This window comes from Megalobrama amblycephala, linkage group LG21 (assembly GCF_018812025.1).
Source record: "Megalobrama amblycephala isolate DHTTF-2021 linkage group LG21, ASM1881202v1, whole genome shotgun sequence".
Taxonomy (NCBI): domain Eukaryota; kingdom Metazoa; phylum Chordata; class Actinopteri; order Cypriniformes; family Xenocyprididae; genus Megalobrama; species Megalobrama amblycephala.
The window spans coordinates 30,679,781-30,705,252 of NC_063064.1; the positions used below are offsets into that span (position 1 = coordinate 30,679,781).

Here is a 25,472-nt window from a genome sequence, read left to right on the forward strand (position 1 = left end):
TGCACTTATGCACCCCCATACCATCAGAGATGCTGGCTTTTGAACTGAACGCTGATAACACGCTGGAAGGTCTCCCTCCTCTTTAGCCATGAGGACATGGCATCCGTGATTTCCAACAAGAATGTCAAATTTGGACTCGTCTGACCATAGAACACTTTTCCACTTGGAAACAGTCCATTTTAAATGAGCCTTGGCCCACAGGACAGACAGAGCTTTTGGACCATGTTCACATATTTTTTGCATGATAGAGCTTTAGTTGGCATCTGCAGATGGCACGGTGGATTGTGTTTACTGACAGTGGTTTCTGGAAGTATTCCTGGGCCCATTTAGTAATGTCATTGACACATTCATGCCGATGAGTGATGCAGTGTCTTCTGAGGGCCCGAAGACTCTCTAAGACATCCCTTTTATAGTTAATCATGTTACATACCTGATATCAATTAACTTAATTAGTTGCTAGATGTTCTCCCAGCTGAATCTTTTAAATATTTCTTGCTTTTTCAGCCATTTGTTGCCCCGTGCCAACTTTTTTGAGACTTGTAGCAGGCATCAAATTTGAAATGAGCTCATTTAGTGGATAAAATGATAAAAAATTTAAACATTTGTTATGTTATCTATGTTCTAATGTAAATAAAATACTGGCCCATGTGATTTGAAATTCTTTTAGATTTCATTTTATTAAAATGTAAAAAATGTCCCAACATTTCTGGAATTCGGGTTGTACTAGGAAAGTCAGGGGTTGCTGCTAGTGTATACCACAAAACCTAACTCTCATACTCTTCCATTCAGATAGGGGTACACCGAACTAGTCTAAATCCAAAAATCCACAGGAACACTCAGGAAAAAGTTTTGACAACCACAATAACTTAGATGACACAGAACAACAAACTGAAAGAAGACAGGATTTATGCTGCATTACAGGAGCGCGAGTAGCCAGACAGGGACCCAGGCCACAGCTAGCAAGATGATCCGGGGCAGGGTCACAGGAGGGAGGAGCCATGGTGAAGCCTGGGAGGAAGTACAAGGAATGTGAACTTATGTAATGGAGCCGGCCATGGTGGAGACCCATATGGAGCTGAGGAGACACGGAACCAGGGTGACACTGCAGGTTTGGAGGGCCAAGGAGGAGCTGACCACTGGTTCTGGTTCTTAGGACCAGGGTAGAGGCAGGGACCCGAAAGACCATGGTGGAGCCAGAGTGACTGAGGACAACGGCAGAGCAGGAGGGAAGGCGGAGCCCATTGGAGCCGAATGGATGGAGGGCAGAGTTGAAGCCGGAGGCCAGGAATCTCATGATGGAAACAGGGTGATGCCTGACCAAGGCTGAGATGGAGGGACGAAGGGAGCCAGGTGGAGCCAGTAGGATGAGGGACCACGGTGGAGATGAAGGAGCATGGAGCCAAGGCGGAACTGATGGGTTGTGGGCCGAGGTGGAGTCCAGGGCTCTGTGTATGGAATCGGAGACGGGAACCTCACACCAATATGGAGCTGGAGAATAGAAGGCCCGAGGTGGATCCATACCACCAGATGGAACTAACTGAGGGTAAGCTGAGGGTCTGACAGAAACCAGCAGTGGCAGGGCTGAGGAACTGGCTGGCTTTGGGAGAGGAGGTGGGAGAGAGAGGCTGGGGACGGATCAAAGGGAGTGCAGGCAACATGAAACTGGGTGGGACCAGTGGACACAGGGCTAGGGCTAGGTGGAAGGGAGATATAGGAGAATAATTTCTACCAAATCCTACCAAATTCAATGTCATCAGTGCTGGGAGTGTGGGCGGGGCTCCATTCCATGCCCTCGAATTCCACAAGAACTCCCTCGGGGACTGGCGTTGTTGCCAGCTTGCGCATCTGGTCAGATGGTTAGTTGGGCTCAGGCTCCAGGGCGGGTTACGGCTCAGATTGGTCTTCTGGCTCGTTGTCCGCGGCAGGCTCTGGCTCCATGTCTGTGGTGGGCTCAGGCATATGCCCTGTCTGTCAGGGTGCAGGCTGACTGGGCTCTGGGTCTGGAGTGAGGCTGATGTCATCCTCTACAGGGCAGATGGTGAACGGCAAATCGTTGATATTATTTTCTCATCCAATTTTTTGATCAGGCACTGCCTCCCTGTTTCATATTTCATCCATTAACTGTATGCATTAAATCAGATCTCTAGAGAACTACAATTTAATTTGGGTTGAAGGAGAAAGCAGCTAAAATGCTGTCTGTGAGACCCGACTGATATTAATACTTTACTGTCTGCAAAACACCAGACATAAAAGGGACTGAAACAATGCTGCATTTGCAGAATAATCACGTGATAGAGGAATACAGTGAAATATAGCAGCTAAAATAAGTTATGAAATAAAATATTCTAATAAGATGTATTCTGATAAAATAAATTTGCACGCAACACATAAGAAGCAAATATAATTTGATTATATAGTACGTTTCAATCCAAAATCATCAACATTCTTAAAGGCAGGCCTATATACAGTAGAGGCTATTAGCTGAAAGAACTCAGAGAGTGAGAGGAAATGGTAGTCTTTCAGCTCCCCTGATGTTCAAACCCTGAAACAGGGTTTATTTTTGCATTTACTACTAATGTCCACAACATTTAGTGCTGGTTCAATTCTGCAGATATTAAGAGATTGCATATTGCTTCTCATTAGCATTATGAGACCTGTGGGAATGGCTTTTATCACATAATAATAACTTATCAAGAGCTATAGAACTTTTTACCTCTTTATATCTTTTGCCATAATGATGAAATAATGAAAAAAATAAATAAATAATAAATAAATAAATAAATAAATAAATAAACAGCTGCATCTAACATACAAAGACAAATACAGCTGTTTCTCATAGAAAGTTTTTTTTTTTTTTTTTTTCAGTTTATTGCATAAATGAAAAAAATATGATGCCAAAATCTCTAGAAAGTTTTGTGAACACAAGATATACACCGGGAATGACAGTATAAAGAAAAGCAATACACATACCTGCATAACCAAATACAAACATTTATTCTTAAACAAAAGTTTCAACAGTTGTAAGATTATGACATATAAAATAAAACATTATATGTTTCCATATTGTTGAAGTATAATAATGCATATTTATAACTCAACAACAATACTGATACTGTATTAAAAATGGGTAAAGTTTATTTTTTTCAGGTTTCACCCTACAATCATATCCACTGGGAATGACAGTACTGGAAAAGCAATACACATACCTGCATAAGCATAACCAGATATGCTTATTTTCAAATGAAAACAAGTCTCAACAGTTATATAAATATAAAATGAAAAACATTAGTATAAAAAAAAACTCAGGTGGTTTCACATATAATATTCAAAAGTAATTAATACCTGTGTGACTACATGACTACACAAGACACTTTTACTTCTGAACCCAGAACAGATATACCAGTTTTTGGACCAATTGAGAATCCAGTTCCCAGGAATTTGGCCTCCACCCCTCCCAGACCAACAGATGCACCCGTATCAAATCCAAGTCCCAGTTTCGCACCAACTGGACCGGCTTTAGCCGATGCACTGGCAATTTCAGCTCGAGCCATTGCTCCGACTCCAATCACACTGGCTTCAGCTCCAGCTGAGGCGTTGGGACCTTTGGCTTCAGCCTCGAATACACTGTATTCAGCACGAGCTCGTCCAACTCCTGCTTCTGCATAAGCTCCAATCTTGGGAATCCTCTTTCCTGGTTCATTTTCAAAAGCTGACGAATATGTTCCACTTCGAGCATAGTTGCTTTCTGCACAGGCACCTCCTGGTCTGTCAAATGTGTCAATCATATTAAGCGTGTCGATCACATCAACATTAACTGAGGCAAGTTGCACCCTGGGCTTTTTTGTACCACCCTTTTTGTTTTTCCATGTTATCTTGTGTCTTCCTGTCTTTTGCTTTTCCTCACGAGGTACGTCACATTCTTCATCTACAAACAAAACAGATTAGCTATAATTCAGTGCTAATACATACAGACAATTAGAAAAACATCAAGCTTTTTATGAATTTTGAGGATTTATTTCATGCTATAACTAGTAGTAAAAAGGAAGTGATGAGCAGTTCACATGCACTTCTGCTAAAAAAAAGTATATTTCTATAATGTACTTAAAGTGCTCTATTTTCGTGTACTAATTTTGTACTTAACATACTAAAAATTCTTTAGTACTTCTTAAGATCATCTTAAGAACATCTAAGTGTACTCAACTGTGCTATTTTGAGACAGCATGAAATATTAACTAAAATGTGCTTTTAATATACTATCTCTTTAATATACTATCTCTATTTAAAAATATATATTTAGTTACCACTTGTAGTACACTATGGGTTCAAATGTACTATAAGTAGTATCTAAATAAATTTTATAAACATATTTATCATTTGAATTTCATAATGAAACTTACAGAATTTTAAAAAGCTGATTTATATCAAAAGTAATAATAAGTCTTGTCTGTCAGTGCTTTGTTCATGTCCTTTTTGCTCTGGATGCCAGGGAAAAAAAACCTTCAATATTCAAAATATTTTTAATGCGTTAAACAGAAAATATTAATAGCAGAATGTAGCACGTTATTTTTGTCAGCCCTATGTTTTAATGTAATTTTTATATTAATATAAACTATATATATAAAATGTGTGTTTGATAAAAACATCAGATTTGTTCTAAATATGACTGACCTACTACATACAGAGATACCACATTTTTTTTTTCAATGATACAAAATATAGACCAACTTTTATATTGCACTCACCATATTCTTCTTCATCTTCATGTCCATGGTAGCTCAATTGCCGGTCAGACATTTTTTGGGTGTCACGAGGTCTCACAAAATCTCAGCAGGGCTTTGGTGGAGCGTCGCAGGTGGAGTGTGTCTTGATCAGGACTGCTGCTCCTTATATAGTTGACAACTGAAAGTGAAAGCATGAATGTAATGTTTTTTCCTGTGAAGGCAGTTTTCACCTAAAATAAGTTGTAACAGTACTGTGAACACGTAATTTGAATTATTTGCTCTATGCCCTGTTATAACAGAAGCCCTACTGTAAAAAATATTCTGATTTTAAGAATTCTAACTAGCAAACAGTAAATTCCCTTACTGTTTACGGGGGAATGCTGTTAAATTTCAAACCTTACATATCATGTAATTGTACAGTAAAATACTGTTAAATGTACCATATTTACCAAAATACCATGGCATGTACCAAAAAAAAAAAAAACAAGTCATCTTATAATTTAATTGATCCTTTGTTATCATTTATAGGGTTTATGTTACATCATGATCTTATGTTATGTTTACAGCATTATTTTAGTTCATCAGGGTACAGACTTTATCTCTTCGTCCTCAACTTGAGGATTTCCTGCACAGAATGTGGAAGTGAAAAAGCCTCATGCTCATATTGAAAGCTCAGTATTTGCAATGTGTGGGCGTTCAGTCTCTGTTTTCAGGGTCTTTCACACTTACCAGTAAACGAGGTCTGGATGTGCTGACGTAGAATAATGAATCTTTTGGGCCAAGTTCTGCTGGAGATGATGCGATGACTCTGTGCTGTTTACAGTAAGCACTGCTGTTTCTTATTGTTTTTCAATGTAAACATGAAAAACATTTTTTACAGGATAAAAAAACATCAAACAATATCAGGAGGCCAGCTGCATAAACATACACTCCTAAAAATAAAGGCTCCAGATGGTGGAACATTTTAGCAACCTAAAAATCCTTTTTTTTCACTAAAAAGAACCTTTTATGTAATGGAAAGATTCCATGGATGTTAAAGGTTCTTTGTGGAACTGTTGATCCCAATAAAGATCCTTTATTTTTAAGAGTGTATATTAAGACTGTCTTAAAGAAAGTTTGACCAACTTTTCAGATTTAAATTAGATCAATCTGTACTGACTATAAAAAGTTATTACCAGTCTTATTAAATTAAATGACTAACTTAGTCTAAGCAGTTTATGCAGTCAGATCATTGTTTTAATGCTAATCTGGCAATTTTAGGGTGATTTACAAAGTAACTGAGGTCATTTACTTTTGGTAATGGCAGACCACAAAAACTGAGTTTAAAAAGAGCAAGAAAAACTGTGTTTAAAGAAAAGAGAAAGACATTTTTGTTTCATTCTGTTCTGATTATTTGTCATGTTCTGAACTGCTGTCAAGAGAAATGGAGTGTTCTGGGGGATAGAAGCATTGTTGTGTGTAACTGATAAGAATTAAGACAGTTAGGAAATAAATGTCTATCAAGGTAGAAATCTGATAAAAAAAAATATGTAATAAAAAATGTGTGTATTGCTTAAAGCCGAATAGGAAATGTACTGACGCAAGTAAAAAAGGTGATAGACAAGTAACCTAGCAATTGACGCAGGCAGGTAATATGTTAACGCAAGTAGAAACCACATGTGCATAAATGAAAAGATAAAGTGCGTCTAAAGAGAATATAAATATTGGGGCCTTTATAGCTCTCTGAGTAATGGTAGTAGGAGTAGTAGTTGTGTAGTTTTGCTGAAGAAAGAAAGAGCATACAAGCAAGCAGCAAGCGGAAACCGACGCCAGACCACAGCCCTCAGAAGATCAAAGAAGACACCTGATTTCTTAGAGAGAACATATACTGAATAGAGAAGAGGGTAAGCTTTAAAATGTAACTATTTATCTGGCCCATGGAACTTCCAGCTTAGCTGGCATAAAGTGGTGTATTTAGCTTTTGCCTTTGCAAGAAATAATAAAATGAGAATTAGGACTGCCCTCAAACTCAGATGTTATTCCCATTCGGAGTACACATTCATGATGGATGGATGTGGATGGAGACACGTTCTTCAGCTCATACTCGTTGGTCCTGTTCACTGCCATTATAAAGCTCGGATGTGTCAGGATATTTATTAATATATCTCAGATTGTGTTAATCAGAAAGAAGAAAGTCATATATACCTAGGAAGGCTTGAGGGTGAGTAAAGCTTGGGCTAATTTTGAACTAATCCTTTAAAGACATATCAATCGAGCAGCACATTGAGAGTGAAGGTGACGCCCTCCAGTGGCTGATTGAGAAATGCAGGAACAGATATCACGTCTTTGACAACACAGACAAGAAGAACAGAGATCAAGTCACAGAGCTGCTCCAGAAGAAAAACTCAATGTGCTGCAGAAGTGAATGTCCATGAGAAATAAGTTTGGACACTAACCATGTGCTGAAATTACTATACCAGGAGATGAACAACAGGTCTTTAATCTCACATTTTTATCATGGTTTTACAGTTTTACTGAGCACTCCCTCTGCCACTTTCCTCTTACAGTGTCAGATGATGAAAAGCTCCTGGAGATGATAAGGAGAGAAGGAAGAAGATGGGAAGCCATTTTAATGGAAGAGCTCTTGAACATTCAGATTCCTGAAGCATGGGGAGTTATTTAGCTATTTAACCTGTTTTCTTGGGAAGTTTGATCTGGATTTTCATTATTTGAAGGACACATTTTTTCTTCATTTTTACATAGCATAAAATAATTGTCTTGAACTAACCTGAGATCACATTTTCTACCCCTCACATTTTCGCATTCATAGAAATATGAGTCCAAGTTCAAGTGATAATGTGTTAAGGTGGTTTTTAAAGATGCGATTAAAACAATGTCTAGCCCATTTATAGGCTGGTTCATGGCTTTTATTATCACAGAATAATAACTTATAATATAATAATGCATTATTGAGGGGAAAAAAACAGCTCACCACACAGCTGCTAGAATGTTTGCACAAAAGAACACTGCACAAGTTTTATTTTTATTATTTTTTATTTCAGTTTTGCATAAATGAAAAAAAAAAATGATGTTCAAAGTCTCTAGGAAGTTCTGTGAAGACATTATATAAGTTATACACTGGGAATGACAGTATAGAGAAAAGCAATACACATACCTACATAACCAAATACAAACATGAAAACTAAAGTTTCAACAGTTGAAGTTGAATGATGTTGAAAAATGAAAATTAAAAAAGAAATGCTGTTACTTATGAGTGAGGATAAATAAATCAGCAACAGCACCAGAAGGGGGAGACAGAGAGAGAGTGTTTTGTTCATGTCTTGATAAAGGTTATACACTACAGCAGAGGTCACTAACTGGCGGACCGAAGTCCGGGTCCGGACCCAAAAGCCGCCCTGTACGGACCCGAACCTACAGCCAAAACAGAAGGTTATGATTTAAAACCTGACAGGACGCTTCTATTTTGTCCGACGCAGCTTTTGTAGTCTTTACAGTAGTGGTAGAAACGCCAATTGCATGTGAGTTAAAGGGATAGTTCACCCAAAAATGAAAATTTGATGTTTATCTGCTTACCCCCCAGCGCATCCAAGATGTAGGTGTCTTTGTTTCTTCAGTAGAACACAAATGATGATTTTTAACTGCAACCGCTGCCGTCTGTCAGTGGTATAATGCAAGTCAGCGCGAACTTGGACTATAAGAGTAAATAAAACTTGCTTAGACAAGTCCAAATTAAACCCTGCGGCTCGTGACGACACATTGATGTCCTAAGTCAAGAAACGATCGGTTTGTGTGAGAAACTGAACAGTATTTATATCATTTTTTTACCTCTAATACACCACTATGTCCAACGGCATTCATCACTCGATTTGTTTGGTCTGATCGCGCTCTGACAGCGGCAGTGATGTCTCGCTCTCATTGAAGTATATGCGCGAGACATCACTGCCGTTGGACATAGTGGTGTATTAGAGGTAAAAAATGATATAAATACTGTTCGGTTTCTCACACAAACCGATCGTTTCGTGTCTTAAGACATAAATGTGTCGTCACGAGCCGCAGGGTTTAATTTGGATTTGTCTGTCGTGTTTTATTTACTCGTATAGTCCAAGTTCGCGCTGACTTGCATTATACCACTGACAGACGGCAGCGGTTGCAGTTAAAAATCATAATTTGTGTTCTACTGAAGAAACAAAGACACCTACATCTTGGATGCGCTGGGGGTAATCAGATAAACATCAAATTTTCATTTTTGGGTGAACGATCCCTTTAAGCTATTCCACGTGATACCACTCAGCCAATCAAGTCCGCGCATCTCAGGCGGTAATCTTTGGGTGCTTCTCAATATCCCTCCTCGTCTCCTCGCTCCTCCGTCCTCCATCCTATGACCTGGAAAACGATCGAGCTCAGCCATCTTGAAGGACATATCAATTCTCTAATTGCACCGCGAGGAGGCGAGGATCGAGGAGTGAGGAGGCTTTCTGAGGAGTCATGAGCGAGGATACACCGGTGCATCCTTTGCGGAAGTCTTTCTCGTCGAGAAACCTGACGCAGGCATAAATTCTCCTCCCCCTTCATATCTGTCACAATAATTTAAATGTATGTTTTACTTTTACAGTTTAAATAAACTTTATACCTCATATATTTCAACGGGGCATCTTGCTTTATTAATATTTATTATAATTTTTTTAATAACCAAACTTTAACAACATGTGGATAGATTCCTCGAGTGCAACTGATGACGCTTTGAAGTGACGCTAAAGAGAGCGAGGATATATCATTTCACTTGATTCAATTCCTCCATCCTCGCATCTTTTCCTTGCGTCCTTCCCTCGCATCCTGAAGGGGTGGAGCTAAGACGCGAGGAAAGGAAGCGAGGAAAGGAAACGAGGATGCACAAATAAGAATTGAGAAGCACCCTTTGACTCTATAGACCTTATGTAGCCCCGCCCCTTTTCAGCACTGCGCTCGTTGTCTTTTGACTTCCGGCTTGTATTTCCACAGCGATCTTATGTATTTATGAATGAACTGCTCATTTTAAAATCTTCCCGTTCTACTGACATTTGTTAAGACACCCGCTTTAAACATTACAATGCTCATGATAACTTTTGTTAACTCTATAACACGTAAATCCACTTCACCAGCTAATTATTTTTCAACAGCGATGCCATAGAAATGTACAGGGCTACCGCGAAAACGGAAGTTCAAAGACAATATTCTAAAGATGGCGGTGCGCATGTTTCTCTGCAAAATAAGGTCTATAGTGCAGACAGATACGAGAGTTACAGCCCGTACTCGATCTAACCACCACACCGAAACATAGAATCAGGCTGTTAATTAATTTTATAAATCGCGTGTTCGGAGCTTTTATAAGCATGAGTGGTACACCGCGCGAATCACCGCAGGCGAGTTCACCAACGCGCTCCAAAAGTGTGATAAGATTTGCGCGAGCCGTTCCTGTGATAAAATAGAACGTTCTCAATAGAATTCAAATGGGTTTCATTTTAATTCTATTCAGAATGTAGTAAAACAGCTAGTAAAAAGACTGATGAAAAGAGGGGAAAACATGATGATCCTGCAAGCTTTTTAAACTTCTCATGACCACCTTTCCTAGAATTTATCACGTTCTATTGTATTTATTGTGGTACATTTTAACTAACTTGTTGAAGAATTTATAATATATAATCTATTAAGGCAACAGATTTAAAGAGAGAAAAAAGTTAACATTGCCCTAAGCATGCAATGAAGAGCCATTTAATTATATCCTTATTGTAACAAATGCTATATGGTTAAACAATTACAAGAACTACTTTTTCATAAGGCCAAGTACAAGTTAAAATCATGGATCTTCTTGAATAATTGACTAAACTTTAGTTTTCCTCATGTGTAAAATGTGTTAATATGTGCTAATATGACAGATATGCCCATTAGGAAAAACCTGGCTGTACTCCAAGAATCAACAAGTTCGGTATAAGAACATTTTAAGTAGATAGTTTGACTTGGTAATCTGTAAACAATTAATTGTTAACTAGGCTGTTACTTTACTGCAGTTGTGTAATCAACCAACTTTGCATGTGTGGACCATTTTGCAAAAATAAAGCAACAAACAAATAAATAAACCTCACGAGGGAGCAAACCCAAACTCCTCGCAACCAAGGAAGACAACCAGTCCCCCATCCCGAACGGAAGTGAACAAAATAGAGTAAATTACCCTTTGAAAGTAACTTTATACTTCAAATAAAGATTGCATCAATTACATCGTTACACCAGTAGGTGGTGACAAATGATTGTTAAAAATGTATTTGTCATTGATTCATTACAGTTTTTTACAGACGCTAGGACACATTTCTCAATACTTAGGTCACTTTTGCAAAACTCTTCACACAGTGAGCACAACAGAAGTCTATGTGGGCTAAACTGAGGATCAATTATCATTGCTTTGGCACAAAATGCATTCAATGACTACATCTCTCAAATTTCATGAATTCTTTTCTCACTCAGACACAACAACCGCCAAATCTCTTTGTATGTACAGGCCAATTTGCACATGCTTACATACTGTTTTCAAAACTGTTAAACTTATGTTCAAAACAATAACATCATACAAAACTGAATAAGACAGCAATTTGCTACATTTCTACAGTAATATTGTAATGAAATATATGCTGAATCTAAAAAATCAAATACTATCAAAGCAATTAGATGAAACTGAACACCTACACAAGCATTCGTTTTTCAATTTCATTATCATCCATTCAAAGAGGAAAACTTCTGAATAATTTTGTACTGTTATGTAAACAAGGTTCATGAAACAAACTGCAGTGAATTATAAACAATACAGTGTTATTCTTGTTTTGTTAAGAAATTTTACAAAAGAAAACATTGTATAATGATACCTGATGTTAGTGTTTTTAGGTCATGTTTTATGACTGACAAAGTGTGTTTGCTGGGTGAAAACCTTTGCTAGTGTTCTGGAAGAATGAGTTGATTTGAGACATGAATGAAGTGTTTTGGTAGATTTAGTGCATTTTGAACGTGAAATGAACTGCTGTGCCAAGATGAAAGTTGGTTAGGAGAACTGTGTGAAGAGTTTTGAAAAAGTGGCCTAAGTATTGAGAAATGTGTCCTAATGATTGTAAAAAACTGTAATTACAAAGAATTGTTCAAAAACGTTGATTCATCTATGAAACAAGTGACATCTTTATAATTGAGTCATTGAATCATTTATTCAAACAGATTTTTATAAAATAATAATTCATTCAAAATAATTAATGTTAATTTTTTTGTAAATAGACTGCAGCAACTAACAACTAACATAAATTACTTTTTTTTTTTTTAGTTGTCGATTCAGAATCATGGGAGAATTGTGAACACTATTTCAAAAAATGTGATTCTCAATTTCCAGAATCTTTCAGCTTATTGAGTAAAAATCAGCAGTTGAAATTATTTCAGCAAATATTAGAATAAAACTGCATGTTCAGGTAGCAGTGGTTTTTTTTTTTGGTTTTTTTTTAAAGAAAACTCCATGTCTATGGTAACATCCTTAAAACAAAAAGTTTTATAAAATGATAAACATCACATTTCAACCCTTTTAACCATTGTTTAAGAAAAGGGATGAGTGAATATTATTATATTTACATTATTATCCTAATTATTTTGCTTTTTAGAATGCACATCATCTTCCTTTTGCATTAAAACTGGATTCCCCTTTAAATGTGTAATTGTTGATTTTCAAAGTATACTAAATTGAGTGGTAGCCATCCAAAACATTCAGTTTTCTTTAACCTGAGGACAAATGTTTGTGACCTGTTCAATTCCTAGACAATGTATCTTTAATTTGGCCAAAATCAAACAGGTTATTTTCTCCAAGCAAAGATTCTATTGAATGAACATGTTTGTGCCACACACAATTCATAAATGTTGTTCATTGACTTTTCAATGTGCTTGCTTGATAATTAAGAAAATATTGTTTGGAGGAAACATGAAATAGGCCTGTTTAATGTTAGCAGATTATATAGTTGTATAATATTTTATATTTAAATACATATGAAAAGTCATTGAAAGTAAAAAAAGAAAAAAAAAAAGAAAGAAAAAAACCATATAGAGTCCCCCCAGTGAATCTCAGCCATTTCAAGCCCTGTATATGTATATATATATATATATATATATATATATATATATATATATATATATATATATATATATAATGTGTGTGTGTGTATTATAATTTAGCTTCTCTTAATAAATCAGCACAATTATTCACTTTACATCACTGATGGATTCTGCTGGTCTCAGCTGTACATTTCCACACTTCACACTGTTGATTTATCAGCACATCTGGGCAAGAACCCATTTTTTTTTTCTCTGTCCTTGCTTAAAAATATCTTGCAGTTATGGTTAGATAATATAATGCATTATATTTATTAGAAGCTATCTGACATGAGGTCAGATCAAAGGCTGTCTTTTGTGACTCGTCAGTGTTGTTTTATTTAACAGGATGGATTTGGACGTGCTGAACATGTTCATCATTGCCGGAGGGACGCTGGCGATCCCCATACTGGCTTTTGTTGCCTCCTTCCTGCTCTGGCCTGCAGCTCTCATTAAAGTAAGTGCTGGAGAGAATTGCACTTAAATTTAATTTCACAAGTCTATTAAAGCTCATTTGTACTGAGCTTCTGAAGAGGAACATGTGCAAATGACCTGGATTTCTCGGTATAGACTTTCAAACACTTATTTCTTACAGTACTGCCGTTAAACGAGAAAAATGTACAATGTTTATTTTAAAAGCCTTATCAGCACAATCAGTTCCAGATAGGCAAACCACAGTGTCCAGTTCACAAGATAAAGTTAAAACGTGTCATTTCTGTTTCTTTAGCATCACCAAACACAAAAACAGATGATAAAACTCAGAAGAAAATGATGCTTGCCAGTGCATTTCCAGGGCGTTGCACTTACTTTATATTTTTGTCTTATTTTGTTTTTGTCTTTTTTAGTACAAATAAACATTAATAATTCTAAACATTATTAAATCATTTACTTGAGAAGGAAAATGACTTTAAGTCATTAATATCAATGACTTGTCGGGTCTTTTTTTTTTTTTTGTCCAAAGGCCTTACTAATAATTATAAAAAACAAAGATATGACATCCAAAGTATGTAAGGTAGTACAACTAGATCTCTTTTATTGAATCCAACAGGTTTTAATTATATTTTGCTACATATAAAAGTATTTTGAAGTGTCAAAAGGTCATTCGGTTTAACCGTCCAAAGGCCAATACAGCCATTTCATTTGTGATTAAAATATCTCAAAATGTAATAAATGTATATATTTTTTATTCTGATATGATTTTATAACATCATATATCAACATAGTGCAAAATGATATTAAAATTATGTGTAGAAGTCGTTGCTTTGTTATGAGAAAGAATGTGCAGAAAAATGAATTTCATTGATGTCATTCGGAGTAACCGATATAAAGGGACCATTTTGATCAAGTCATGCAGTCAGTATCATGTGACAGGATGTGACATCATTCAGACACCTGCAAAGGACCACATGATCATGAAGCAAAGTAACTAAATCTCTTTTAAGTATTTAAAAAATTCATGTTTTCACTTGATCATACGCATGTCCCGAAACATCAGGTCATTCGGTACAACCGCTATAAAACATGGAAAATGTTGTAATATTTTAAAAACTTGTACTAAATATAAAATGTTTGATTGTCCTTTTGCTAGCTAGCTAGATATCAGCCTGTTAGCATTGTTTGAAAACATCGTCATTCGGTAAAACCAAAATTTTGATAAAAACCTTTTTCCTCATGGTAGTGAGTTTTGCACTGGCAAACTTGACTCACATTTGCTTCAGAAGATGTAAAAATAACATGGATGGTATGTAAGCATAATAAACCTTTAGTACCAATATCAAATTACCATGAAAATACCATCTATTTTACATGCAGAACATGGGATTTGCATAATAGCGTCAGCATTATTTTACAGGACTTTTATTATCATGCATTTCTTTATTTGAATTCCAGTGTTTTTGGTGATTTGTTCAACAGGTATTGGCGCAGAAGGCTGGGGATGCAGGTGAATTATGCAGAATATCAAAGATATCGCTTCTGTTACTCTCACAGAGGGAATCCAGGAGCGCGTCCGTCCGTCCTCATGCTACACAGATTCTCTGGACACAAGGACATGTGGCTCGGCGTGGTCAAGGCAAGAAACTGCAGCGAAAACTCAAACATGTTATTTTTTTGTTTTAAAAGGCAAAAATTCATATAAAATACTTGAAAATAATGAACCCTTCCATATAATAATCAACAAATCACATGATCTAAAGAACTGTTGTGATATGATTTTGAAATCTGTCAAAAGGTATTACGTAAATTCTGATTATGATTGACATCAACACACTCATTACTTTGTTCTTAATATATGGATCAGATCATGAAGTATAAAGAGAAATGTTTTACTGATTTCTTTTCTTTTGCAGTTTCTCCCTAAAAATATGCACTTGGTGTGCGTTGACATGCCGGGACATGAAGGAACGACACGCACCAGTGCTGTGGATTATTCCATAGAGGGACAAGTCAAACGGATACATCAGGTGGGAATTTTTAGGACAAGAAAAGTGTGTATATATATATATATATATATATATATGGTAGTAATAATATACAATGACTTAATTAAATGTATATTTAAAATAAATTAATTTAAATAAAATTAATTTTAGTAGATTTTAATTAATATGAATTAATATTTCATGCATGCACACACACATGCATATATATATATATATATATATATATATATATATATATATATATATATATAATCTCTTAATTAAATTTAATATTATAATAGTAAATTTATTAGATTTTAATTTAACAATTAAATTATATATATATTTAATTTCACACAATCATATTATATAATAATTTATGGTAGTAATAATAATAACAATAATAATATATAATCACTTAATTAAATTTAATATTAAAATAGTAATGAAATTTGTTAGATATTAATTTTGCAATTTTTTATAATAGGCTACTTTCTCGAAAACAACAAATAATATTACCAAACATGCATTTTAATATACAGAAATAATATACTGTAACAAAGAATGCATTCTGGGTAATATTTGTTGTTTTTGAGAAAGCATCCTATAGGTTACTGTTTTTATGGTATATTACTGTTTGGAAATATTACTGTAATGGAAAACGTATTTTATTGTGTAATTTTTTTTTTTTTTTTTTTTTTTTTTTTAGAGTGTATACACTGTAAACCCTAATAAGTTGAGACTACTCAAATGAATTGAGGAAAGTGATTCCCTAAATTCAATTGAGTAGTGGGGAAATGACAACAAAGTTTAATTGAGTTGGCCTAATGTGGTCTTTTCATTGAATTAAATGGTGCCCTAGATCCAAAAATTGAATTTATTTCGGAATAGTTGAATAACAAGAGTTCAGTACATGGAAATGACATACAGTGAGTCTCAAACTCCATTGTTTCCTCCTTCTTATATAAATCTCATTTGGATATGGATCCATCCAGTGCATTTCTTTCAGATAGCCTATGTTCACAAACATGTGAAATTTGTGAAACTATTTAAGGGTGAGATTATTTATACGTTTAGCACCGCGTTAACAGTTTGACCACCAGCAACGTATCTGCCTGATTTGATACTAAAGTAATGTATGTCATATTTTAATTTCAGTTATTTTAATGTGCTATGTATTGCGTTTTGAACCATGTTGAAGCCTACCTGTAGGGCTGTCAATACCAGAAGAGGAGCATCCATGAACCGCATTATTGGACAGTTTTCTAAGGATGCACGATTTATTAAAACTATATAAAAATCATAATACAGCATTACATAATGCTATTCTTAAATTTATGCTTACACAGGAAAATACATAAATAAAAGTTTAAACCCTCGCTCTGTCTTTGCATGTTGGTTCACATTCTTGTTGACGAAATTACTGTGGCTGTAGTATTTCTGTCAAAAAAAAGTGGCTGAATATTATTATTTAACTAATAATATTTTTTTAAATTATGGTGGTTGGCTTTAATCGTGGATTTGATCGTCCTGTGCTGTGTAACAACAAAAATCAGCAGGCTTTTGGTGCCCTCTGCAGCCATTTGTTATAATATATATTATGTATTTATAACATTTCACGGGAAAAAACTCTTGATCTGTTTAGCTAATGTACTGTTAAATGTGGTTAAAGTTACCATCGTTTATTACTGTATTCACGGAGACAAGACTGTCGTTATTTTCATTTTTACACACTTGCAGTCTGTATAATTCATAAACACAACTTCATTCTTTATAAATCTCTCCAACAGTGTGTAATGTTAGCTTTAGCCACGGAGCACAATCAAACTCATTCAGAATCAAATGTAAACATCCAAATAAATACTCTACTTACGTGATTAGACATGCTGCATGACGAACACTTTGTAAAGATCCATTTTGAGGGTTATATTAGCTGAGTGAACTTTTTTTTATGTTGTTTAAGGCAAGAGAGAGCTCTGGGGGGGGCATGGAGCACGAGAATTAAAGGGGCCGCGTACCCTGAATCGGCGCATTTATAATGATGCCCCAAAATAGGCAGTTAAAAAAATTAATAAGAAAAAATCTATGGGGTATTTTGAGCTGAAACTTCACAGACACATTCAGGGGACACCTTAGACTTATATTACATCTTTTAAAAACATGTTCTTCGGCACCTTTAAGTACAGATAACATAAAAGGCAAATAGACTAAACTCAAACTTTCAAGTTTATATTTTGTTTACTTTTAAATAAATTATATTTATATTACTATTAAATAATTGATAAATAATCCCATCATGCATTGCTGCATGAATAAATTATGAGCTGAATTGTTTTAGTAATTTCCTTTATTGTCACTATTTTTTTTTCTGTTTTTATGTGACTTTTTAGTAGCTTGTTTTCTAATGTTGATCTATCAGAATATGTTGCTTGTCACCGTCATTGAGATTCACAGGCTGATACTTGATGTCTGTGTGTGCCTAAAAGAAAGACTTTTTTTTATTTATTCAGAACAACTTTTGTGAAATCCTTTGGATTAAATGGAAAAAGTTGATCTTGTGCTGTAGAATCACAGTGCTGCTGTAATCAGTAATGTAAATCTTACTCATTGATTGGGCTCTAAATGAGTTCAGATATTCAGATCAAATACACCATCTGATCATCTTTTAACTTTGCTTGACTGGTTGGTTTTAATGCAGTTCAAACTGCCCAAACAAAATCGAATATTAAAAAGTCAAGGGTCAAGAGCTCAACTAAAACAAACCCTGACCTCGATGATGTTAACTTAAAAATTGTGATTTTCTCCATTGGTGATTCTGCTTGTTATCATCAGGTGTCTTCAATAATGGTCAATCATCACTCAGTTAATCACTTAATTATCTCATTAACTCTGACACTGCTTCAATGGTACTTTAATTCAGTTAAACACATGAACACTAAGCAGTGTTATATAACCTGGACTTTTCTCCACATACTATTAGATAAATCTTTCCTATTTCAAGTTTATTAGTTTGTTTATGTAAAAACTATGTAATCCAAACGGATGGAAAATTTGAATGTAATTCAATTACATAAAACTTAAGTTTAGACTGAAATATTTTTTCACCAAATTCAGACGACCAAAAAATACCGCTTTGCCTTGTGTTATATCAACATCAGCTGCGTTGCCAAGGCAGAATTTCAAGCATGACTAATCATATTAAACAGAGACAAAGCAAATAATTTAAATAAATTGAAATTTTGAGTTCACAACACTTAAAATATTAATTCGAAAGATTTCTGCTGGCAAATGAGTACATTAAACACACCTGTATAAGGTTTGGGTCCAAAACTTGGGATTTTAAGTAATGTTAAGTTATGATAACTTGATATATATATATAACTTCACACACACACACACACACACATATATAACTTCACACACACACACACACAAATATATATATATATATAACTTCACACACAAACACCCACATATATATATATATATATATATATATATAACTTCACACACACACACCCACACATATATATATATATATATATATATATATATATATAACTTCACACACACACACCCACACCCACATATATATATATATCTTCACACACACACACACACACACACACACACACACATATATATATATATATATATACACAGTGGGTACAGAAAGTATTCAGACCCCCTTAAATTTTTCACTCTTTGTTTTATTGCAGCCATTTGCTAAATCTTTTAAGTTCATTTTTTTCCCTCATTAATGTACACACAGCACCCCATATTGACAGAAAAACACAGAATTGTTGACATTTTTGCAGATTTATTAAAAAAGAAAAACTGAAATATCACATGGTCCTAAGTATTCAGACCCTTTGCTCAGTATTTAGTAGAAGCACCTTTTGATCTAATACAGCCATGAGTCTTTTTGGGAAAGATGCAACAAGTTTTTCACACCTGGATTTGGGGATCCTCTGCCATTCCTCCATGCAGATCCTCTCCAGTTCTGTCAGGTTGGATGGTAAACGTTGGTGGACAGCCATTTTTAGGTCTCTCCAGAGATGCTCAATTGGGTTTAAGTCAGGGCTCTGGCTGGGCCATTCAAGAACAGTCACGGAGTTGTTGTGAAGCCACTCCTTCGTTATTTTAGCTGTGTGCTTAGGGTCATTGTCTTGTTGGAAGGTAAACCTTCGGCCCAGTCTGAGGTCCTGAGCACTCTGGAGAAGGTTTTCGTCCAGGATATCCCTGTAGTTGGCAAAAAAGTTCTATCTTGGTCTCATCAGACCAGAGAATCTTATTTCTTACCATCTTGGCAAACTCCATGCGGGCTTTCATGTGTCTTGCACTGAGGCGAGGCTTCCGTCGGGCCACTCTGCCATAAAGCCCCGACTGGTGGAGGGCTGCAGTGATGGTTGACTTTCTACAACTTTCTCCCATCTCCCGACTGCATCTCTGGAGCTCAGCCACAGTGATCTTTGGGTTCTTCTTTACCTCTCTCACCAAGGCTCTTCTCCCCCGATAGTTCAGTTTGGCCGGATGGCCAGCTCTAGGAAGGGTTCTGGTCGTCCCAAACATCCTCCATTTAAGGATTATGGAGGCCACTGTGCTCTTAGGAACCTTAAGTGCAGCAGAAATGTTTTTGTAACCTTGGCCAGATCTGTGCCTTGCCACAATTCTGTCTCTGAGCTCTTCAGGCAGTTCCTTTGACCTCATGATTCTCATTTGCTCTGACATGCACTGTGAGCTGTAAGGTCTTATATAGACAGGTGTGTGGCTTTCCTAATCAAGTCCAATCAGTATAATCAAACACAGCTGGACTCAAATGAAGGTGTAGAACCATCTCAAGGATGATCAGAAGAAATGGACAGCACCTGAGTTAAATATATGAGTGTCACAGCAAAGGGTCTGAATACTTAGGACCATGTGATATTTCAGTTTTTCTTTTTTGTATAAATCTGCAAAAATGTCAACAATTCTGTGTTTTTCTGTCAGAATGGGGTGCTGTGTGTACATTAATGAGGAATGTTTGTTTTTGTGAATTGTGGGGACATTCCATAGGCGTAATGGTTTTTATACTGTTCAAACCGTATTTTCTCTCCCCCTACACTACCCCTACCCCTAAACCTACCAATCACAGGAAACTGTGCACACTTTTACTTTCTCACAAAAACTCATTCTGTGTGATTTAGATGCCTTTTGAAAAGTGGAGACATGGGTAATGTCCTCATAAGTCACCTCTTTTTGTAATACCTATGTCATACCCATGTCATTATACACATTTGTGTCCTGATATGTCACAAACACATGCACACACACACATATATATATATAACTTCACACACACATACACACACACACACACACACACACACACACATATATATATATATATATATATATATATATATATATATATATATATATATATTATTATTATTATTATTATATCCAAGAAGTATTTTAAAGTATCAACAGTTATAATATTAATAATAATTTTATTTTAACTTATTTCTTTCTTAACTCATACAAAGATGATAACGTTCTTTTTCTTAAAATCTGTCACTTTAGTTGATGTAATGTAACTTGATTATTTCCCAGCCACTGACCCAGTTCTTCTGTTTGGCTGAACATCACACAGTATGTAGACTAATACGTTTCTCTTGATGACACAGTGGATTTATTAGGCTTACACGTTGAGATTTCTCTGGAGTATCTTGAGATCAGTGAAAAGCCCTTGTGTTTTAATTTTCTCTATTCTTGTCCCAGAGCTAATCAGCTTTCCATCAACAACACGGGCTTGTGCCTAAAATAGATGCCCTTCTTCAAACCTGGGGCACTTCACTGTGTTCCCCAGCCTGAAATATACAGCCCGTATGTGATTGATTTTGGCTCATTTAAAGGTTGTCTATCATTAAAAGCATCTTCTGGTAATTACTGATGTGCACGGATGAGCAGACTTGAGCTGATTACGCTGAAAGAGGCATTTTCTGGGTGCTGAGAGAGTGCTCTGTTTCCAGATGAAGGGTGAAACTGCTTGTTTTGATGGATGCAGATTAAAAGTAACTCTCCGGAGCACATTTGATGAGGTCTCTGAATACAGCTTTATCCCCCTTACACAGCTAGGAAAAATCCCAGCTAACTGGGAACGTTCTCAGAACTTTAGCTAACGTTCTTCCAGTAACATTAATAGAATGTTCGTTCAAAATTATCTGGTCTTTAATAATGTTCTTAAAATGTTAGCACAAAAACGTTAGTGATACTTCGTTCATGGAAGGTTTTATTCTGAAACGTTTCAGTTGGACGTTCATCTAACAAATTTTTAAATGTTGCATGTTTCAGAATGTTCAGAGAATATTCAAAAGTAACATTCCAATAATGTTTGCAAGATAATAAAATGGAATGTTTCGAATAGCCAAGAAAGAACATTATTAATGGAACATTCAGAAAGAACACTGGATGTTCCATTATTAACAGCTGGTTATATTTTCTCATGTTTTCCTATTTCTGTAGTTTGTGAAGAGCATCGGCTTGAACAAAAAGCCTTTCCATTTGATCGGCACGTCTATGGGTGGAAACGTAGCAGGAGTTTATGCTTCCCGACACCCGTCTGATCTCTGCGGCGTCACTCTCATCTGTCCAGCAGGTCTGTCCTACGTGTGTTTGTGTGTGTGTGTTGTTTAATAGTTTATCAAGGGACATTTCAACAAGATTTGTTCTAATGAAATGTCAGGAACATTTTGTTTGTTTTAATTTTTTAATTTCATAAGGTTTCTTCTGGCCCAAAATACCATATTAATATCCTATGACATGCACTTTGTGCCAAAACAAATCATTGAAGAGGCCAATATACAGCAAGTGTAAACAATAAAACACTGAGAAACACTGTAAGAAAGAGTTTACTTCAGTTTCACATTTTTTTACCATGTGTCCCCCTCAAATATGATGGCCGATAGATCAAACTGTTATTTTTAAAAAATGTTTTAAGAAAAACATAAGTCAGTGTGAACTGAATGTAAAACAAAGTCTCTGAAAATATATTAAACATTTTAGAAAAATACGGATGACATGGTTTACATGATATTACAAAACTATATGACATTTAAAATTAAACTGAGTTTCAAAAAGTTTATCACATTTAAAACAGCAAACATGGCTGACCAAAGTTCTGACCAAAGTGTTGAACAAAACAGAATGTGAAGAAACACAAAGCAAATCTCACATTCATGACAGAAGCTCACAGTATAACACATTTGTTGTTTACTATTATACATATATATTTATATAATTATAATTTTCCTCTGACACCATTCCATGTTTGAAGAGATCTACCTAGACAGCTTTTCTGTGCATCGTAGGCACTTTCCTGAACTAATCGAATGCCCAGAAATGCTGTCTGTATATTTTATTGAGACGCAGCCTTTATGTCTGTATGTTTACCCTTTAGTCGTTTACCATGTTTTTTGCCATTTTAACATGATTTAATGTTGACGTTGAAACTTGTGTGATATTTAAATCACTTTCTTTCTACTATATAGAGTTCTTACAAGTCAGATCTTGCTGTTTTATCCTTGTACATGAGACTGAATCTTTTGAAAATGTAGTTTGGGAAATATGCAAACAACTATTTCAAGACTTTGGTATGGTAGTGTTAAAATCTGGTTAATAAAACTGTCTTGAACAAAATTCATATTTTGCAAATGTATACTTTACTGTATTATTGGTGTTTTTGTCAGTGTAGGTTCAGATTACATGGTCTTAAAACACAGGAAACATAGTGACGTTTTAGTTTTATTTGTAATGACTGACATCTGCATTCATTCAGTGATAATTTATCACAACATTTGGTTTGAAGAATTCTCCAAATCACACATAGAACAGAACATGGTTCAGGTATGACTGCATTTCTTTATAAAAGACTTTTAAGTACATTTATATCATATTACAACTTGTAGCTTCATGGGAGACAAAGATGAAGATGTATATAATGTAAGTCAATGTTGTCTAATATAGACGTCAGTATATATTCCATCAGAGAAAGAGATAAAATATAAATCATAAAGTCTCTCTATGAAGATCATCCCAGTTTGAGACACTTCATATAAACAGCACATAATTAATAATGGAGCAAGATTCTTGTCATCACATTAATATCAAGAAATTATAACATTTCATATTTGACTCTTGATCAGCTTGTAGAACGAAGCTTGAGTATGATATCAGATTATAAATGTCCTTTTTGTGTTTCCTTCACATCTCATCAAGATGCATTTAATGTAAAAGTCAATGTTGTCTAATATAGACGTCATTATATGATCCCATCAGGAACTCTTGACATGAAGTCTTCATAGAAGATTGAATCATCAGAGCACTTTGCAGTACAAATATCTCTTCCAAACTGGAACAAACGAAACACTTTTTCTCAAAAAGAGAAGCTTAAACGAGTCCACTGAGTCTAGTGTAGACGTTCAGTATGTGCTGCTGGTTGCTGTAAGGCTCAAGGCCTCCAGATGGCGCTCTTGTTGACCTTCATCTCTTTGCTGAAGGTGTTCTGGTCTGGGCGGCTCAGCCGAGACTGTTCTGATCACATGATTTCTGCAGCTTCTGGAATCTCATCTTTGGACAGGAAGTGCACCATCTCACGCACACACCTGGAGAAGCCTTGATTGACAGCATGTGAACTGGAAGTTGAGCGTCATCATCTCCAGGATATCTGCTTTCTCCAGCTTGGAATCAGGCTGCTGCTGCTTGAGGAACTCTGGAGCCAGAAGACACTTGAGCTGCTGCTGTTGAGACCTTCATCTTCTCCACTATTGGCTTTCTCAGCTGCAAATCAAGACAGAAAAGCATGAGGAAAGCGGCCTTCAAATTGAGAAGAGGCGTGAAAGCTGCTGCAGTCATGTTGCTGTGAGTAGGATCATGTGAATGTACCTTGTTGTTGAGAGGGAGATGCTCCTTTGAGATGATTGGAGGTGTCATGTCTGGATCTCTGAGCTGTAGATCTCTCTGTGCAGAGCGAGTCTGATTTGCACTGGCTGCAGCTCCTCCATTTATACTCCCAAATCTCCATATGAATGTGTGAGGCTTGAGCTTGTTGGAGTTTCTCACAGTTTGGAGCCAATGGAAGAGCTCAAACAGCCACATGCTCGACGCTCAATGAACACGCAGCTGCTTTCCAACAGATCTTTATTCTGGCTGCTGGAGTCACAGAGACACACGGATTCACACACTTCTGTATTCATCACATTAAAGGTGCCCTAGATTCAAAAATTGAATTTACCTTGGCATAGTTGAATAACAAGAGTTCAGTACATGGAAAAGACATACAGTGAGTCTCAAACGCCATCGTTTCCTCCTTCCTATATAAATCTCCGAAGTATATATATATATATATATATATATATACAGGTCCTTCTCAAAAAATTAGCATATTGTGATAAAAGTTCATTATTTTCTATAATGTAATGATAAAAATTAAACTTTCATATTTTTAGATTCATTGCACACCAACTGAAATATTTCAGGTCTTTTATTCTTTTAATACTGTCACATAAAATAATTTGAAGATCAAATAGTTAGAGAAAATGTTTTAGGTTGAGCAATTCGGCACAGCAAAGCAGGTACCTGGATGCCAAAAAATGAGACAGACTCAAAGTGCAGTTCAATCATTTGGCACACACTTTGTCCAGAGTTGCATTATATAATTAGAATATAAGAAGTGAAACTAGCAGTTCAGTGACTGAAGTACATAAAAGGAATATAAGGTCACTCATTACTATGACGTGAGGCCTGCATCTCTTTAAGGTGTACAGAGAAAGATCACATGATGAAAAGGGCACAGGATGTTTTTGGAATCTCACAATGGCCACTTTAAGACAGAATGTCTTACCATTAAAACATCATTGTGCACAAAACTTGATTATTGTAGACATACACACACATATCCTTTTTTTTTTTTGGTGTTAGTTCGAGTATATATCAAACTAATTAAAAATCTGATTGATTACTTAAAAGTTAATTAGATAATCTTTAAGGATTAAATTGTATCTTCAGATTAAAGATTATAATTCGTAAACAATCACTTCTGATCAAAAATTATAACTCATAAACAATCACTTCTGATCAAAAATTATAACTCATAAACAATCACTTCTGATCAAAAATTATAACTCATAAACACGGGCATAATCACAGT

General features: G+C 35.6%; 2 protein-coding genes and 1 pseudogene across 2 annotated transcripts; 1 reads left to right on the forward strand and 2 right to left on the reverse strand.

The window, feature by feature from the left end:
* Nucleotides 1–2,901: 2,901 nt before the first annotated feature.
* Nucleotides 2,902–4,896, reverse strand: LOC125256717. The gene is made up of 2 exons (XM_048172918.1): nucleotides 4,743–4,896; nucleotides 2,902–3,925 (listed from the first exon to the last, which is right to left on the reverse strand). Exons 1-2 carry the CDS (start codon nucleotides 4,792–4,794, stop codon nucleotides 3,351–3,353), a joined length of 627 nt encoding a protein of 208 aa, XP_048028875.1. The 5' UTR covers nucleotides 4,795–4,896; the 3' UTR covers nucleotides 2,902–3,350.
* Nucleotides 4,897–14,227: 9,331 nt separating this feature from the next.
* LOC125256737 (monoacylglycerol lipase abhd6-B-like) lies at nucleotides 14,228–21,976 on the forward strand. The gene is made up of 4 exons (XM_048172952.1): nucleotides 14,228–14,285; nucleotides 14,778–14,934; nucleotides 15,212–15,325; nucleotides 21,791–21,976. Exons 2-4 carry the CDS (start codon nucleotides 14,800–14,802, stop codon nucleotides 21,959–21,961), a joined length of 420 nt encoding a protein of 139 aa, XP_048028909.1. The 5' UTR covers nucleotides 14,228–14,285; nucleotides 14,778–14,799; the 3' UTR covers nucleotides 21,962–21,976.
* Nucleotides 21,977–23,055: 1,079 nt separating this feature from the next.
* LOC125256920 lies at nucleotides 23,056–24,643 on the reverse strand (annotated as a pseudogene).
* Between the last annotated feature and the right edge of the window lie 829 nt (nucleotides 24,644–25,472).

Bases quoted from the DNA above. Each gene is read 5' to 3' on its own strand.
- LOC125256717 (XM_048172918.1), bottom strand. From the start codon at position 4,794: ATGTCTGACCGGCAATTGAGCTACCATGGACATGAAGATGAAGAAGAA. The intron at 3,926-4,742 runs GTGAGTGCAATA...TTTTGTTTGTAG, and splicing joins TGAAGATGAAGAAGAATATG to ATGAAGAATGTGACGTACCT.
- LOC125256737 (XM_048172952.1), top strand. From the start codon at position 14,800: ATGCAGGTGAATTATGCAGAATATCAAAGATATCGCTTCTGTTACTCT. The intron at 14,935-15,211 runs GCAAGAAACTGC...TTTCTTTTGCAG, and splicing joins TGTGGCTCGGCGTGGTCAAG to TTTCTCCCTAAAAATATGCA. The intron at 15,326-21,790 runs GTGGGAATTTTT...CTATTTCTGTAG, and splicing joins AAGTCAAACGGATACATCAG to TTTGTGAAGAGCATCGGCTT.